A 19093-nucleotide genomic window follows, 5' to 3' on the forward strand; every position below is an offset into this window, starting at 1 on the left:
TATTCCTCCCACTGACACCAATGATTGGGAACTATTCCACCAACTGACACCAATGATTGGGAACTATTCCTCCCACTGACACCAATGATTGGGAACTAATCCTCCCACTGATACCAATGATTGGGAACTATTCCTGCCATTGATACCAATGATGGGGAACTATTCCTCCCACTGACACCAATGATGGGAATTAATCCTCCCTCTGATACCAATGATAAGGCACCATTCCTCCTACTGACACCAATGATGGGGCACAATTCTTCCCACTGACACCAATGATAGGGCACCTTCCTCTCTGTGTCACCATTGATGGGGCATTATTCCTACCCACTGACACCATCGATGGGGCACTATTCCTCCCATTAAAACCAATTTTACTCTCTGTTGTTGCCATCAACTTGTTGCATTCTATTGAATCCACATGTACTGTGAAGAGCTACCCACTTATGTCTATGTTATTATATATCTCTGATACTTCCCCCTGCAAGTAAATCTTCACCTCCTTTTCTTACATGGCATTGTGTGAGATGGCATATGTACAACTGAATACAATTTTTGAACTAGAAAACCAATAATATGGCACTGTTTATGTCCACCGACGCCGGTGGACATAAACATTTTCTACTCCCACTGGCCACAGCCCTGGCCCCCTAAAGTCTGGAGAACAGTACACTGGCCCTTTGCTTAGAAAAGCAATCTTAGAAGAAACCCTGTTATGCCCAGTACACACAATTGTTTTTTCCGTCCGACTAAACTTGGATGGTTTTTCCGACGGAATTCCGCTTAAGCTGTCTTGCATACACACGGTCACACCAAATTCCGACCGTCAAGAACGCGGCGATGTACAACACTACGACGAGCCGAGAAAAATTAGGTTCAATGCTTCCGAGCATGCGTCGACTTGATTCCGAGCATGTGTGATTTTTAGTCCGTTGGAATTTTATCCAGATGAACGGAAATTCCGATAGACGTTTTTTTCATCGGACAAATTGAGAACATGTTCTCTATCTAATTCCGTCAGAATTTCAGATGGAGCATACACACGGACGGAATATCCGATGAAAAGCTTCTATCTGACTTTTTCCGTCTGAAATTCCGCTCGTGTGTTCAAGGCATTAGAGTCTGCAAAAGACTTGAGATTGCGGCGGAGGTTCACCTTCCAGCAGGACAACAACCCTAAACATACAGTCATATCTACAATGAAATGGTTTAGATCAGGGGTCTCAAAGTACCGGCCCGCGGGCCATTTGCGGCCCGTGGACCGGTTTTAAATGGCCCGCGAGTATCGCAGGAAGCGTCTGTCATAAGTTCACTTGTCTCTCATGTCACACTGCTACTCCCCGGCGGCCCCTCCTCTCTTCTTGTCCATCCCCATTTGCTTGTGACATTATCTGAGATGGATGAGAAGAGGGGGGGCTGCCGGGGAGTAGCAGCGTGACATGAGAGACAAGTGAACTTATGACAGACGCTTCCTGCGCTACTCTGCCTTTGAAGAAAACAACAAGTAAATGCTGACCTGTGCCCTGGTGTGCTCTCATGTGCCCTGATGTGCTCTCATGTGCCCTGATTGTGCCCTAATGTGCTCTCATGTGCCCTGATGTGCTCTCATGTGCCCTGATGTGCCCTGATTGTGCCCTGATGTGCTCTCATGTGCCCTGATGTGCTCTCATGTGCCCTGATGTGCTCTCATGTGCCCTGACGTGCCCCATGTACCCTCATATGCCCCAATGTGCCATTTGCCCTCATGTGCCCCATGTACCCTCATGTGCTGGGCTCTGTACATCAGGGTACCCTGTGCCCTGTACCCTGATGTGCCATGTGCCCTGTCCTGATGTGCTGTGCCCAATGTGCCCTGATGTGCTCTCATGTGCCCCATGTTCCCTGATTGTGCCCTGATGTGCTCGTATGTGCCCTGCTATGCCCCATGTGCTCTGATTGTGCCCTGATGTGGCCCATGTACCCTGATGTGCCATAGGGCACATGAGAGCACATCAGGGCACAATCAGGGAACATGGGGCACACCAGGGAACATGGGGCACATGAGAGCACATCAGGGCACATGGGGCACAGCACATCAGGACAGGGCACATGGCACATCAGGGTACAGGACATGGCACAGCACATCAGGACAGGGCACATGGCACATCAGGGTACAGGGCACATGAAACAGCACATCAGGGTACAAAGCCAAGCACATCAGGGCACATGGCACATCAGGGTACAGGGCACATGAAACAGCACATCAGGGTACAAAGCCCAGCACATCGGGGTACATGGGGTACCCTGATGTGCTGGGCTTTGTACCCTGATGTGCTGTTTCATGTGCCCTGTACCCTGATGTGCCATGTGCCCTGTCCTGATGTGCTGTGCCCTGATGTGCCATGTCCTGTACCCTGATGTGCCATGTGCCCTGTCCTGATGTGCTGTGCCCTGATGTGCTCTCATGTGCCCCATGTGCCCTGGTGTGCTCGTATGTGCCCCATGTGCCCTGATATGCCCCATGTGACGTGATTGTGCCCCATGTACCCTGATATAGCCCATGTACCCTGATGTGCCATGTGCCCCATGTACCCTGATGTGCTGGGCTTTGTACCCTGATGTGCTGTTTCATGTGCCCTGTACCCTGATGTGCCATGTGCCCTGATATGCCATGTCCTGCACTGTGCCATGTGCCCTGTCCTGATATGCCCTGCCCTGATGTGCCGTGCACCCTGATGTGGCCTGTTGTGCTGTACCCCTATGTGCTGTGCTTTGATGTGCCCTGTACCCTGATGTGTTGGGCTTTGTACCCTGATGTGCGCTGTGCACTCATGTGTGCTGTGCCCTGTGCCCTGATGTGCTGTACCCTGATGGTGAGTAGGGTGACCACGTGTCCCGGTTTGCCCGGGATCGTCCCGTAATTTAAATTTCTGTCCCGTGTCCCGGGAGCCTTCAATCCGGGACAATAGAGTATCCCGGAATCAAACACTTTGGACTGCCTGACAGCCTGCCACACTCACTGCCGCAGTGCCGCTGTAATTAAATAATTCAAAATCACTGGTTGCTAGGGACGCCCCGCTTGGCGTGTAGCAACCAGTGACGTTACCATGCCCCGCTCTCTCTGAGGCTCCGACTCCACCCCCACCTCCTCCTCCTCTCCTCCTTCAGCCGCGGTGCAAGCAGAGAGAGCAGCTCAGCATCACTCACCTACCGCGGCGCAGACCGAGCCCTCCGACCTCCTCCACGCTCCACTGCTCCAGGCTCCAGCTCACTGCCCAGCGCAGCCCAGCGAGTGACCTCGGCTGCTCAGCCTGGACCCGGTCCGTCCCGACCTCCCGCTGCCTGCCCTGCACTCAGTGCACTGCTGTCGCCGCCGCGACTGTCATCCTCCTCCAGGGCCCAGGTAGGCTCACTGCCTCCTCCTGAGTCCTCCTGTCTGAGTTAGAGAAGACCGGCCGGCGCTGGCTGAAGACTGCCCTGCCCCACCACCAAATGCAGACTTCATCTTCATATCATATTAAAAGGTGAGCAAATAGGGGCAATTGACACTGGCTGGCAGCATTTGATGGGGCACTGTAGCGAAAATTCATGGGCACACTGGCAGCATCTGATGGGGCACAGTAGTGACAATTGATGGGCACACTGGCAGCATCTGAAGGGCACAGTAGAAACAATTGATGGGCACACTGGCAGCATCTGATGGGGCACAGTAGCGGCAATTGATCAGCACACTGGCAGCATCTGATGGGGCACAATAGCGAAAATTGATGGACACACTGGCAGAATCTGATGGGGCACACTGGCGGCAATTGCTGGACACAGTGGCGGCATTTGACGGGGCAAAGTGGCGGCATTTGACGGGGCACAGTGATGGCATTTGACGGGGCACAGTGATGGCATTTGACGGGGCACAGTGATGGCATTTGATGGGGCACAGTGATGGCATTTGATGGGGCACAGTGATGGCATTTGATGGGGCACAGTGATGGCATTTGATGGGGCACAGTGGCGGCATTTGATGGGGCACAGTGATGGCATTTGATGGGGCACAGTGATGGCATTTGATGGGGCACAGTGATGGCATTTGATGGGGCACAGTGATGGCATTTGATGGGGCACAGTGATGGCATTTGATGGGGCACAGTGGCGGCATTTGATGGGGAACAGTAGGTGCATTTGATGGAACACACGGGCCCGCTGATTTCATGATACGCCCCTGCCTCCAAAATCGGGCAAAAAATATGTAAAAAAACATCTTTTTTTTTGGGGGGGGGGGGTGTCCCTGAATGGCAGTTTGGAAATGTGGTCACCCTAATGGTGAGTGGTCAGTGTGTAGTGTAGTGGTCAGTGTGCAGTGTAATGGTCAGGGTTAATAATGCGTTCGCTGACACCAGTACTGTTTTTGAAGTTTGAAAGTTTGCATGCGGCCCTCCATGGGATATGGAAACTTGTCTTGTGGCCCTTAGGTAATTTGAGTTTGAGACCCCTGGTTTAGATCAAAGCATATTCATGTGTTAAAATTGCTCTGTCAAAGTCCAGACCTAAATCCAATTGAGAATCTGTGGAAAGACTTGAAAATTGCTGGTCACAGACGCTCTCCATCCAATCTGACAGAGCTTGAGTTATTTTGCAAAGAATAATGGGCAAAAATGTCACTCTCTAGATGTGCAAAGCTGGTAGAGACATCCCCAAAAAGACTTGCAGCTGTAATCGCAGAGAAAGTAGGTTCTGCATCTATAGCCACCAACATTCTAACACTAACCTATCTAGTCCTGTAAGAAAAAATTAGTATACATACCTTTTCTGAAGCCGTTCTGACCCGATCTCCAGTAGCAGAAACTCTGCTGACTACGTGTCCTACAAAGGCTATGAAATGAATGGGGAGTGACGTCACCCATAGAGTTACTATGGGGCTTCCATTGTCGGACATGTCCTCTGCACCCGCCTCCACAGAGAAGCCGCGGCTGACAGCTCAGTGTGGGATCAGAGCTGGAGATCGGGTCGGATCGCCTGCAGAAAAAGTATGTACACAGATTTTTTCTTTACAGGGCGAGATAGGTTAGTGTTAGAATGTAGGTGGCTATAGATGCAGGGATTTTAGTTTTAGCATGGACTTCCACTTTAACAAGGCTTGTGTTGAAGGACGCTGTTGTTGGAAATGGATTACAATATATTTTTTATTCAACAATAATATGGGTATGGTGGATTGCACAAAGGTGTTCTATCGGGCTGAGGTCAGGACTCTGTGCAGGCCAGTCAAGTTCCTCCAACCCAAACTCACTCATCCATGTCTTTATGCACCTTGTTTTGTAAATACTGTATATATGTAGTATAAAATGGAAGCACTTTCATCGCCATGATTTTGCCCGCAATTCCAAATCACTATATGTGAATAGGGCCTTATTGCAATGCATTAACTAACGCCCATATGTTTATTTTGAAAAGGTTACCTATGCGCTAAAATGCATCATTTAAATAACATGATTTTTTTTTTTTTTTATTAATGCTTTAGATCTGTACCTTATTGTGCGATACAATACAACTGCTTTAGTGCATCAGGGTGCCATTCAAACAAATGACACCCCACCTATTTGCAAGCTCTGGATCATCTGGTGAGTAGAATCCTCAAGTAGCAAACCAGTCATTCCTATATAGGAATTCTTATCTGAGCAGTGATTGTGGCATGGCTTGTATCCCATAATAGGATTAGATCCAGATGCTTTCAGAGAAATTGAGTTTGGTAAATCAGAACAGATGTGTTTGCAGTGCCACCTAGTGGATGGAATTTTCATTGACTTGTGTACAGCTTGCATGTCTGCTGTTCAGGCTGACATATGAAGTGAAAGACTGTGGAACTAATAACTGACAATAGACCCTTTTATCTATTAGTAGCAGCCTGCAACCTTAATCCGTGACATTAGACACCCCAGTGCAATTCCTACAGCTAAATATATATTTAAACAGTCAAGCAATAAAATGTTTTTTATATTGGACACTTATACCCCAGAAGCACTTTAGGCCAAGGTTTGACAAATTTGCTTGGAATCTAGGAGCCAGCTAAAAAAGTTAGGAGCCAGAAAACGCGCCCTGTCCCAACGTGCTCGCGCGCAGAAGCGAACACATACGTGAGTAGCGCCCGCATATGTAAACGGTATTTAAACCACACGTGAGGTATCGCCGCGATCGTTAGAACGAGAGCAATAATTCTAGCTCTAGACCTCCTCTGTAACTCAAAGCATGCAACCTGTAGATTTTTTAAACGTCGCCTATGGAGATTTTAATGGGTAAAAGTTTGTCGGCATTCCACGAGCGGACGCAATTTTGAAGCGTGACATGTTGGGTATAAATTTACTCGGCGTAACATTATCTTTCACAATATAAAAAAAAATTGGGATAACTTTACTGTTGTCTTATTTTTTAATTTAAAAAAGTGTATTTTTTCCCAAAAAAGTGCGCTTGTAAGACCGCTGCGCAAATACGGCGTGACAGAAAGTATTGCAACGATCGCCATTTTATTCTCTAGGGTGTTAGAATAAAAAATATATATATAATGTTTGGGGGTTCTAATTAGAGGGAAGGAGATGGCAGTGAAAATAGTGAAAAATGACACTTTTAGAATTGCTGTTTACCTTGTAATGCCAACGACCACCACCAGATGGCACCAGCTCACAGAAGGACACAGATGGACTTCACAAGGCCGCGTCAGGGGAGGTGGGGGCGCACGGAGGCACAGGATCGTGTGTCTCCGTGCGCCCCGCCGCACGATTGCAGCAGGCCCGCGACTTCACAAGGCCTGCTTCCATGTGACCTCAATAAATGGGATTCGACTTTGATCCGACCATACCAGGCCCTTAGGTCTGCTATGGATTTTGTGGGGAAACCCCACGCCAAAAAAACAGCAACAACATGGGGACAAGGTGTTTTGGGGTGGGGGGGCGCAGAGCCCCCTTGCCCCAAAGCACCCACCCCCCCATGTTTAGAGCATGTGGTCTGGTATGGTCCAGGGCAAGGGGGGGTGCTCGCTCGATCACCCCCCCCCCTTTCTTGACCTGCCAGGTTGCATACTCAGTTTTGGGGTTGCCCTCAAAATCCATACCAGACTGAAGGGCCTGATATTGTCTTGGGGGGAACCCCCACATTGTATTTTTTTTACATTTTGGCGTGGGGTTCCCCCTCCAGATCTTCAGAGTTGCATGCCGTAAGTCGGATCAGTTAGGACTAGTTTACACTTACTTAAAAATAAGGCTTCGAACAGGCTTTGTTGTGCAAAGACCCTGTCACTAAATAAAATTGTTAGCTTAAGCCCCGTACACACGATCGGACCTTTGTCCGACCAAAATCACATCAGAATTCCATCGAAGTAAAAGAGAACATGTCTCTATCTAAACTCCAATGGAATTCATCGGAATTTCCGATGAAATTACTCCGATGGGGCATACACACGGAAGAAATTCCGATCATGTGTATGGGGCTTAAGAGTCCTGTTTACACTTTGCTTTTGCTTGGTGCTTTGATGAGGCTTCGGTGGAGCTTCGATTGGGCTTCAGTAAGGCTTTGTAGGGCTTAGATGAGGCTTCAAACAAGCTCTGCCATAGACTTCTATGAAGGCTTTGGAGACGCTTTGAAACACCACAGAAGCTACATGGGGTATCATTTTTGAAGCAAAGCAAAGCAAAAGCAAGGTGTAAACAGGACTGTAAGTTAACCGTTTTATTTAGTGATAGGAGCTTTGACTGGCGTTCAGCGAGGTTTAACAAAGCGTGTCCGAAGCCATGTTTTGAAGCAAGTGTAATCTAGCCGTGAAGCCGAAGCAAGTGTAAATGAGCCCTTACAGTACTGTTTACACCTTGCTTTAGCTTTGCTTTGCTTCAAATATTATACCCCATGCAGCTTTAGTGGTGCTTCTAAGCATCTTCAAAGCCTCCATAGAAGTCTATGGCAAAGCTCACTTGAAGCTTGCTTGAAGCACCTGCAGCTTTTGAGAGGCTTTAACCACTTAACATAACGTATATGCACATATACGTCGGCAGAATGGCACGGCTGGGCACAAGCACTTACCTGTACGTCCTCTTTAAGTGCCCAGCCGTGGGTCGCGCTCCGTGACCGCGGACCCGATCGCCGCTGGAGTCCCGCGATCGGTCCCCGGAGCTGAAGAAACACAGCTTCCCCGGTCTTCACTGTGGCGCTGTCACTGATCGTGTGTTCCCTGATATAGGGAAGCACGATCAATGACGTCACAGGTCCAGCGCCGCCCCCCTACAGTTAGAAACACATATGAGGTCACACTTAACCGCTTCAGCGCCCCCTAGTGGTTAACTCCCAAACTGCAATTGTCATTTTCACAATAAACAATTTTTTTATAGCATTTTTTGCTGTGAAAATGACAATTGTCCCAAAAATGTGTCAAAATTCTCCGAAGTGTCCGCCATAATGTCACGGTCACGAAAAAAATCGCTGATCGCCGCCATTAGTAGTAAAATAAAAAAATTATTAATAAAAATGCAATACAACTATCGCCTATTTTATAAACACTATACATTTTGAGCAAACCAATCAATAAACGCTTATTGCGTTTTTTTTTACCAAAAATAGTTAGAAGAATACGTATCGGCCTAAACTGAGGAAACAAATAATTTTTTTATATATTTTTGGGGGATATTTATTATAGCAAAAAGTAAAAAATATAGATTTTTTTTCAAAATTGTCGCTCTATTTTTGTTTATAGCGCAAACAATAAAAACCGCAGAGGTGATCAAATACCACCAAAAGAAAGCTCTATTTGTGGGAAAAAAAGGACGCCAATTTTGTTTGGGAGCCACGTCGCACGACTGCGCAATTGTCAGTTAAATCGACGCAGTGACGAATCGCAAAAACTGGCCAGGTCCTTTACCTGCATTTTGGTCCGGGTCTTAAGTGGTTAAAGGAGTTGTAAATAAAATAAAAAATTATGCTGAAATGACTGTTTACAGGGTATAGAGACATAATAGTTAACTGCTTCCTTTTAAAAACGATTAACAATAGATAAAAGACAATCAGATAATGTACCTGTAGTTTCTATATAAATTCCTGTAGAAGCAACGTTTTTTATTCCAGTGTGCATGGAACCTTAATATGTTGAAAACCAACAGACTTGCTGGCTGGATCACGAGGTGAAAATAATGTGAAAGATTATTTTATGCCGAGTAACTAGATACCTAACATGTCACACTTTAAAATTGCACACACTTAAAAATCTCCATAGGCGACGCTTGAATTTTTTTTTCACAGATTACCAGTTTATAGTTACAGAGGAGATATTGTGCAAGAATTGGTGATAACTCACATGTGTGGATTGAACACTGTTTACATATGCGGGCCTGACTTACATATGTGTTCGCTTCTGCATACGAGTGCGAGGGGATGGGGGTGCTTTAAACATTTTTTTTATTATTATTATTATTATTGTTTATTTTATTTTAATTTTTTTACACTTTCCATTTACATTTTTCTTTTTGATCACTTTTATAGGAAAAGGGCATGACAGGTCCTCTTTACGGAGAGATCTGGGGTCTATAAGTCCCCACATCTCTCCTCTATGCTGGAAAGCCTGAGATAAAAAAAAATTGATCTCAGGCTTCCCAGCAAAAAATAAATAAAAAATGGAAGTGATGTCATGACATTGCTTCCGGCCTCCAAAAGTCATAGAGATGGCTGGGGACCACAAGGGGCGGGTTCTCCTGGTGACGTCAATGGATGGCCACGCCCCATGGCTATATAAGAAATTGCAGACAGCATAGCTGACACAATGGAGGAAGCCAGCATTGCAGGAGGACCGTTTTATTTTTAGTGGGTCAGTGGCTGCGTAGGAAGAAGACATCGCTGGAGGGAGAAGAAACCACCTCAGGGAGAAGACAGCAGAGGAAGAAGACATCGCTGGAGGGAGAAGAAACCACCGGAGGGAGAAGACATCACCTCAGGGAGAAGACAGCAGAGGAAGAAGACATCACCGCAGGGAGAAGACAGCGGAGGGAGAAGACCATAGCAACCAGCCAGTCCATAGCAGCCAGTCCATAGCAACCCCCCATAGCAACCATCCATAGAAAGCAATCCATAGCAACCAGTCCATAGCAACCGTCCATAGCAACCAGTCCATAGCAACCATCCATAGCAAGCAATCAGTCCATAGCAACCAGTCCATAGCAACCCTCCATAGCAACCAGTCCATAGCAACCAGTCCATAGCAACCATCCATAGCAACCAGTCCATAGCAGCCAGTCCATAGCAACCCTCCATAGCAACCGTCCATAGCAACCATCCACAGTTTTTGACAGAGCAGTTTTGATGGGGCAATAGGATGATGCAATATAATGGGACAGTTTTTGATGGGGCAATGGATCGAAATGGATCGACACACTGTTGGATCACATTTAAAACCCCAGGGGCACTGTCTCCAGTCAGGAGTATTGGTGGAGGCAGGAACATGTCACACACTTTCCCCAGACATAGTATCTTTTTTCTAGTTATATTTTTCCTTACTATTTAGCTATGTCTTGCTGGTTAATTTTGTTAACAAAAAAAAACGGTGTCCAACCCCAGTGACCTTTGATCTCTTTCATGTTGTTCAGACAGATTTCCACCTTTCAAAGGTCGCCTACCCCTGTTTTACACTGTATCGCTGGGTAAAGACACTTGTTGTGTCACCCTGAGTAGGCATTCAGTACACTCAGAGGACCTGGGCCAGCCACCATACAAGCCTACCAGGAGTATCTTGGTGGAAACAGCGGGTAGCAGTGGGGGGCCCCAGGACAACTCGTGCATGGAGGCCCACCACCTACTCCTCTCCATACATGTATACGTATTTCCTTAGACACAGGTTTTTGGATTTTGCTTTATCGCTCTGCACGCAGTACATGTTTACTCACATGTGTGAATGTCTCTATTGAAAACATACAGCTACGTTTATATAAATGCTTTCTTTTACAGCTGTGTGAATGAAGCCTAAGGCTCTGTTCACACTGGGGGCGGCTTCAAAGTCGCCCGACTCTGAAGCTGTCCCACGTATTCAGCGCGGCTTGCAAACAACTTTTTTTTCACTTTTGTGGAGTAGAGAGGGATGAGAAAACCTGTCAGATTTTTATTGCTGTCTGTCACAATTAGGGAGATTTATTCTCCAAATTTTGGATTGTCCCCAAAATAGTACTAGAGCAGTGGTTCTCAATCTCAACCTTACTAGTGCCGTGACCCCTTGATAAAATTTCCGAAGTTGTGGGGACCCTTAACAGTAAAATGTAATATTCGTAGGCGTTTTTGTTCTTTAGCGTTTTTTTATTTTTTTATTCTTTCTCTGCCTCTTTTCTTAGTTCCTCACTCTCTTTCATGACCCCTGGCAAATTATCATTCATACCTCCCAACATTTAAACAATTCACTGCGGGACATTCTTTATTAACCACTTGGTAACCGCCCCATAGACAATATACGTCTACAGGGCGGGTGGTTAACTCTAGGAGGGCGTCAATGTACGCCCTCCCAGAGTCTCTCTCCCGCGCGTCCCCTGGGGCGCGCACACGGGAACATCCGTGACCGCCGGGTCCAGAGGACCCGGCGCATCACGAATCGCGGTAAACGGCCGCTGATAGCGGCCGTTTACCATGTGATCGCTCCGTCCAATGACGGAGCGATCACATGTAAACAAACCGGCGTCTTTTGATGACGCCGGTTCCTCCCTCCTCTCTCTGTACCGAGCGGTACAGTGTGAGAGGGGGGAGCGCGGGTGTCAGCAGCGCTGTGGATGGATCTGTGACTATTGCAGTCACAGATCCATCCATCCCTGCTCAGCCATCCCTGAAACCCCCTGCAATACTGTGCAAAATACTGTGCAATACACTCTGCAATACCCCCCCTACAATACTCTGCATACCCCCGGCAATACTCTGCATACCCCCCTGCGCAATACTCTGCATACCCCCCCTGCGCAATACTCTGCATACCCCCCCTGCGCAATACTCTGCATACCCCCCTGCGCAATACTCTGCATACCCCCCTGCGCAATACTCTGCATATCCCCCTGCGCAATACTCTGCATACCCCCCCTGCGAAATACTCTGCATACCCCCCCCCCTGCGAAATACTGTTATATTCTAAAATCCCTTCCGGAAGGATTTTATAAAGAATATATATATTCTTGTTAATATGAATGAATGTGAGACTGTTTGAGCTAATCATTTTCTTATGTAAATTCGCTGGATTCGATATTTGAAACTCCAAAAACATATAAGTTTGAATATGAAATTTATTTGTAAGTAAAGAATTGTATTTGATTGGAATGTGTTCTCCTATTGAGGTAATTCATATGGCTGTTTCTCAGTGATTGATTAGCTAGGCCACATTCTGTTTAGACTGTGATTTTAGCTGTGTAGACCTTTCACCTTTTCTTACCTAAACAAGCCATTTCCTCTTGAGATCTACAGAATATTTAGACTAGGTTCTCAGGAGCCATTTCCTATGTAAAGGTTGAGATAGATGTAAAACAGATGTTGTATCAGGTTTTCATTATAAGCCACACCCTTTGGGAGGGTATTTTTCTGAGCGCGAAATTCAGACAAAGAAATGTCTTTGATATATAAACTGAAGGTCTGCCAGCTGGGGCAGAACTCGTTCTTCAGCCATCTTCAAGGACTCCCTCAGTCAACATCAAGAGGAGACATTCAGACACGCTTATTTTGCAAACATACAGAAGCAAGACTTGGAACACACATCTCATTCATTTGAAATTCTTATTTTTTGAACTCTTATTTGAAGCTATTTGATACATTTAAACTGTTTTTGTACTTATGTTAAGTGTGTACATTAAACACACGTTTTTTTATTCACGAATCTGTCTCACGATCGATTTAATAGCAGTAAGTGTGCTATTTAAATATAAGTCAAGTTATCAACTTTATTTCATTGGCTAAGCCAGCCAGGCTTTGAACGATTTTCAAATTTTATACCACTTTCTCAAAGTGCTATCGGAGAGAAGTAGAGTATTGAGTAATTTTTGAAACGTTTGACGAGAACCTAGAAGTCAACAATCAGCCAGTCGCTCATTTTGTCGCAGTTTTTTTACAACTGTCCCTTATATCGAAAGGGGGAACATGTTAGTACTGAGAGAAACTACGGAAAGAGTTTGACGAGAGCCTAGAAGTATCGATTTATCGTGAATGACCTGGAGATTCGTAGAACACGGAAGACTTCTTATTCGGTGAGTAAAATCATGGAATGTTTTAAATGTTCAGCTGATGAATGTCAAGGTTTATCGAAACAGATTTGTTATTCTGTTTTATGGAAGTCGTTATATTTGCAATGTTTAGAATCTAATCTGGCTATTGATGCAGAGAGATTCTCGTTAGCTAAAATTAAAAGGAAATTAAGTAATGTAATGAAACTAGTTACAGATTTTAATTCAATGATTTCTGAGGTAACAGAAATACATTCAGAGGACACTTCGGGTAATGCAGGCAATATGCAAACACATGAGAATGTATCTACTGCAGCTAGTTGTTTAAATTGTGGAACTGTATGTAATTATGTTGAGCGGAGTGAAAAAACGCAGTCAGATATAGTATTAACAGAATTTGCTCAGTCCTCAGATAAAATGGAGGAGATACCACATGCAGGGAAACAGGATAATATTATTGCAGCAGACATTACTAAAAACACAGTGAATGTTTTTGAAAGCATTTCAGGCAATAGTGACAAGCAATGTGTTACGTTTGTTTATTCTAAGAAGCAATGTGTTTATCCATCGTCATATGCACAGAGAAAGCAAGTTTTCAAATGTTCTTTATGTCGCAGGAAAGGTCATATGGCAAAATATTGTTGGTCAGTGAGTGACAGGAAGTCACATAATTTCAAAACGTCTCCAAGGCGTTATGAAGTTTACTCTGTAAGATGGAGTAATCATAGGAGGTATAATTTTCAAGTTAGACAAGAAGAACAATATTATTTGAAGTACAATAAGCCATTTGTTACTTCTAATGTCACGCTGGGAGGAAACAACAGATATGTTCCTTAGTGAGCGGCATGGAATTTATGATTTTTGGTTATGATTTTTTGGCTATGATTTTTGGTATTGCATAAGGTTTATTGAATAAGGTTTTGACGTAAGTTCGACAGATTTCATGTTGGGAATCAGAAAGTTGAATATTTTATTTTTCTGGCAGAATTGCAGACAATTCTGAAAGAAGAGATTTTAAGTGGAATATATGTAACGTCTAGCTCATGAAAAGTGAAGTGAAATTTTAAGGAATATTAATTGGTTTAGGAAAAGAGACAGAATTTATTGTTTCTTTACTTGTATAGTGTAGTGGATGTGCATTGTGCAGTAAATGTAACAGATCATATTGAAGTTTTTTTAAGACATGAAGGGAATTGATTTTAATGATAAAAGAATACGTATTAATAGGGAAGAAATTTGTATATGTGTATGTATGTAGTGTTATTTGTTTCAAACATTGAGTACAATATATATTATTCCTATCTCAGCTCTTCACAGTCCATCCTTAGTAATTTTGGAGTAAGTGACATACATCCTTGTGATTTAAATTTCGCGGGGTTTTGCTTCCAAAGCTCTCCTTTGTAAGAAAAGGTGGGGGCCAAAGGGAGACATGCAGACGTGCTGACAGCCTGATAGGAATCACACACACACACTTTTGAAAAATCACACACACAAGGAAGTTGATCCAGTTTGAAACACATACACATACGCACAATATATATATATTTATACTATCTTTATTAGTATTTTGAGGTTTCTATTTAAGAGACTTTAGCAAAGGAAGTAGGTTTTACATGGTGAAGTGGTGATTCAACCTGAATTGGTATAATTGTTGCAAGGAAAACAAACACACAGATACCCTAATTTGCTGAAGAACAGAAAAAGGAATTTTTGTTCCTCTACAGGTTGATTCGACATCTTCTATGGTTCATGAGAACGTTGATGTTGCGTCATGACTTTCAATGGGTTTTTGTGTCTTGTTATACCTCAACACCTTTAGGGAATTCACTAAATTCATTCATGAGAGTTTAGGTCACTTTGGTAAAAGAAAAACTGTTTGATTTTCTTATAGTAAAGTTTTATTGGGACAAAATGGAATACATAACAGACAGTGTAATTTAATCTTGTTTTTTTTTGAGTAGTGTCAGAAGTATAGCATCTTCTGAAACACTGTGAATTTTATGACAGGAAGGAAAATGTCATTTGGTTTTTCAATGAATTTTTTTTGTCTACGATGCACAGAGGGGCAATAGAGAAAACATGATGATTAATGGTGTAAGTTCAAAGACCTCTCAATTCAGTGGAATATGCACGTAGACAACAAAAATATGGATATACATTGATTAGTGAAAATGGTATATTATGAGATGATAATGTTAGTTTATGAGATAAAAATTTATATTTTGAGATAAATGATACTGCTTTTCTTTTTTCTAGGAATGATTTTTACAAAAATTGATCAAAGAAGGAAAGATGACTACAAAAGAGATGAAAAATCTTAAAGAAAGAAAGTTGATCATCATCGTCAAGGGATTCATTTTTTTTTCCCTATTGACATTTTTATCAGTGGTAAAATATATCACAAACTGTTCCAGCCATGTAGAGGTTAACAGGATTGACAATTTTCTCAAAGACATTACAGTATTAAGAAGCAAAAGAAATGTGGACAATGATATTAATGTAGATAACAAATTGGATAGGTTTAGATATACCAATGTCAATACAGCTGATGATTTGATTGGGTATATAGCTGTAGGACAGGGGTATGAGCATTGTATGGAATTATATTTCATTCATAGTAATGAGGTGGAAATCGAAGTTAAAATAGAGTCGAAAACAAGTTTTGTTAAAATGCAAGGATTTTATAGGGTTAATAATTTAACCAAGATTTTTGAATGTAATATACTGAAAAGAGCTTTTTGGTCATTATTTATAAAAGGTAATGATTCAACAATCTGGTCAGGAGATGTTAATAATGATATGTCAAGGTCTGGAAAAATATTTTATCCAGTAGACCAGTATTATTACCTTTTTCAATGTTTTGTAAAAATATTAGACCCAGAACATCTAAATATAATTGGAGATGAAAAAGGAGACATTGTAAGAAAATGGGATTTTAGAGTAATAAGAAAATCTACTCAGTTACGAGTCAAAATTAGCATTACTGTGGTAGATATTATTGTTCCAGAGATAAAAGTGTCACCACAGTCTTTAAAAGTCATTGAAGATGAAGATGGATTGAATTTGATGTGTAGTATTCAGATATATTTACCTCAAAATTCATTGTTAACTTGGAAAAGGAATGGTGAGTTTTTGGGTAGTTTTTTCCACAGTACAACTAATATAATTCACAAAGGAATTTTTGGTAATGTGAATTGGATCAATGATAAATTTATTTATCATCAATCAGGTGTATTTTTAAATGATACTGGTATATATGAGTGCTGCATATTAATAGAAGGCTATCCCTTGAAATGTGCTAATGCAAGTATAATTGTCATGTCCCCAGGGAAAACTCCATGTGTTGGTAAAAACAGTGTTTTTGCTAATCCCTTCCAGATTAACCATTTACAATCCAGAGCTCTATTGAGAGAGGGAACATTCGTCATTATATTGTGGAACTTTAATATTTCAGAATGGAAAATTTCTACAAGGTTTCCACAATGTCAAAGACATTTGGTTAATATGGAATTGGGTATTGAAAGATGGTTTGGAATCAATAGTCATAACAGAAATAAACGTGGTATTGTTGAAGGAGCCCTAGGGGGCATAGGTATAATTGGCAGCATTGCAAATAGTATGGATATTAACACGTTAAAATCTGATCTTGAGTCAGCAGGTTTAGTGGGAAGTAAAGGTTTTAAGATCCAAAGAAACTTAAATCAGATATTAGAAGATATGGTTATTAAAACAGCCAATGTAATGGGTCCATCCATACTACATCTTCAGAATATTACTCTCAATTTAATGACTAGTGAAGAACATTCACATATTGCCAGATTATGTTTAGAAATTCAAACAGAATATTCCACTAATTTTAAAATAATTGCACAAGCTTTTCAGAGTGGAGTTACCCCTCTTGGTATATTGCAGAATTTACCCAGAGAATATGCATATGCAAGAAATCATACTGATTTATGGGTAAATAAATGGTTAGGATGTAGTCAGGATGTATGTTACAGTTCTTCTATGATTCCTATAGCAGGGAGAGAACAAATTTTGGTTCCAATTACTGTTTTGGGATTACCAATTAGTGATACTCAATTATTATTTTATAAATTGCAGTATACAGATTTTGCGCTTAACAAGGATAATTTGGAATTAGAACAATTAGATTTGTCATCATGTTTACAATTTCAGTCTAAAGTTCTTTGTTTACCTAATCAAGATAAAAGTATATTTCATTCTTGTTATCATAATCATACATTATGTTCTGCAAGAATAGAAACATTTGAATCTTCTTCTGAATTAACTACTCTTGTAGATAAAAGGAAAGTTTGTTTTCAGATCATGAAAGATACAGAAAGGGTTCAGACTTTCTTTTCCTCTTGCACAAACACAGAAAAAATAAAAAGGGGATTGTATTGTGCAGAAGGTGATTTAAGGGCCATAAATGTAAATGGTATAAGAACTAATTTATCTCATCTATCATTGAGAAATGTTAGTGTTAATCCGACACTATATAATTTGTCTCAAATAGATGAGTTTCCATGGAGAGAATGGGTTAACGTAATTCAAAAGGATCAAGGTTTATTAATGGCTCTAGCTAAAGAACTCAGGAATGCAGAGATATCGTTTAAACATGAGCAAGGGAATTTGCAAGAGGTAGTTCATCAATGGTCCACTTTAACAGGTTCCAGCTGGTGGCATCAATTTAAAAATAGTATATCTATTTGGGGAAAAACTTCAATTACTTTCGCAGCAGGAAATATTTTATCACATCCTATAGTTATTATTTTTATTATTATTATGTTATGCATTATATATCAATTATTTTTAATGTTTAGAATGAAAAAACTGTATAAGCAAATCAGAAATGAAATCAAGAAAGGTGATGATATGTTGCAAAATAAGCTTAAAAGGAGATTAGGTTTTGGAGTTGCAAACTCGATGACAGGTGACAATGCATTTGGAGTTATTAGATCAAAGTCAGAGTGTTTGTGACATAAATGGGTGTATAAATGATTAGGAAATATGGTCATTATTCATATTTCAGAGGGGAATGTTATATTCTAAAATCCCTTCCGGAAGGATTTTATAAAGAATATATATATTCTTGTTAATATGAATGAATGTGAGACTGTTTGAGCTAATCATTTTCTTATGTAAATTCGCTGGATTCGATATTTGAAACTCCAAAAACATATAAGTTTGAATATGAAATTTATTTGTAAGTAAAGAATTGTATTTGATTGGAATGTGTTCTCCTATTGAGGTAATTCATATGGCTGTTTCTCAGTGATTGATTAGCTAGGCCACATTCTGTTTAGACTGTGATTTTAGCTGTGTAGACCTTTCACCTTTTCTTACCTAAACAAGCCATTTCCTCTTGAGATCTACAGAATATTTAGACTAGGTTCTCAGGAGCCATTTCCTATGTAAAGGTTGAGATAGATGTAAAACAGATGTTGTATCAGGTTTTCATTATAAGCCACACCCTTTGGGAGGGTATTTTTCTGAGCGCGAAATTCAGACAAAGAAATGTCTTTGATATATAAACTGAAGGTCTGCCAGCTGGGGCAGAACTCGTTCTTCAGCCATCTTCAAGGACTCCCTCAGTCAACATCAAGAGGAGACATTCAGACACGCTTATTTTGCAAACATACAGAAGCAAGACTTGGAACACACATCTCATTCATTTGAAATTCTTATTTTTTGAACTCTTATTTGAAGCTATTTGATACATTTAAACTGTTTTTGTACTTATGTTAAGTGTGTACATTAAACACACGTTTTTTTATTCACAAATCTGTCTCACGATCGATTTAATAGCAGTAAGTGTGCTATTTAAATATAAGTCAAGTTATCAACTTTATTTCAAATACTCTGCATACCCCCCCTGCGAAATACTCTGCATACCCCCCCTGCGCAATACTCTG

The 19093-nt window shown here is 41.9% G+C and overlaps 1 protein-coding gene across 1 annotated transcript; it reads left to right on the forward strand.

Moving 5' to 3' along the window:
• Positions 1-12798: 12798 nt before the first annotated feature.
• Positions 12799-18821, forward strand: LOC120933027. Its single transcript, XM_040345967.1, has 2 exons — positions 12799-13199; positions 15432-18821. The coding sequence occupies exon 2, from the start codon at positions 15468-15470 to the stop codon at positions 18156-18158; it is 2691 nt and encodes an 896-aa protein (XP_040201901.1). The 5' UTR covers positions 12799-13199; positions 15432-15467; the 3' UTR covers positions 18159-18821.
• Positions 18822-19093: the final 272 nt, after the last annotated feature.

This window comes from Rana temporaria, chromosome 3 (assembly GCF_905171775.1).
Source record: "Rana temporaria chromosome 3, aRanTem1.1, whole genome shotgun sequence".
Lineage (NCBI taxonomy): Eukaryota > Metazoa > Chordata > Amphibia > Anura > Ranidae > Rana > Rana temporaria.

Excerpts from the sequence above, each read along its gene's own strand:
- LOC120933027 (XM_040345967.1), top strand. The coding sequence starts at position 15,468 with ATGACTACAAAAGAGATGAAAAATCTTAAAGAAAGAAAGTTGATCATC.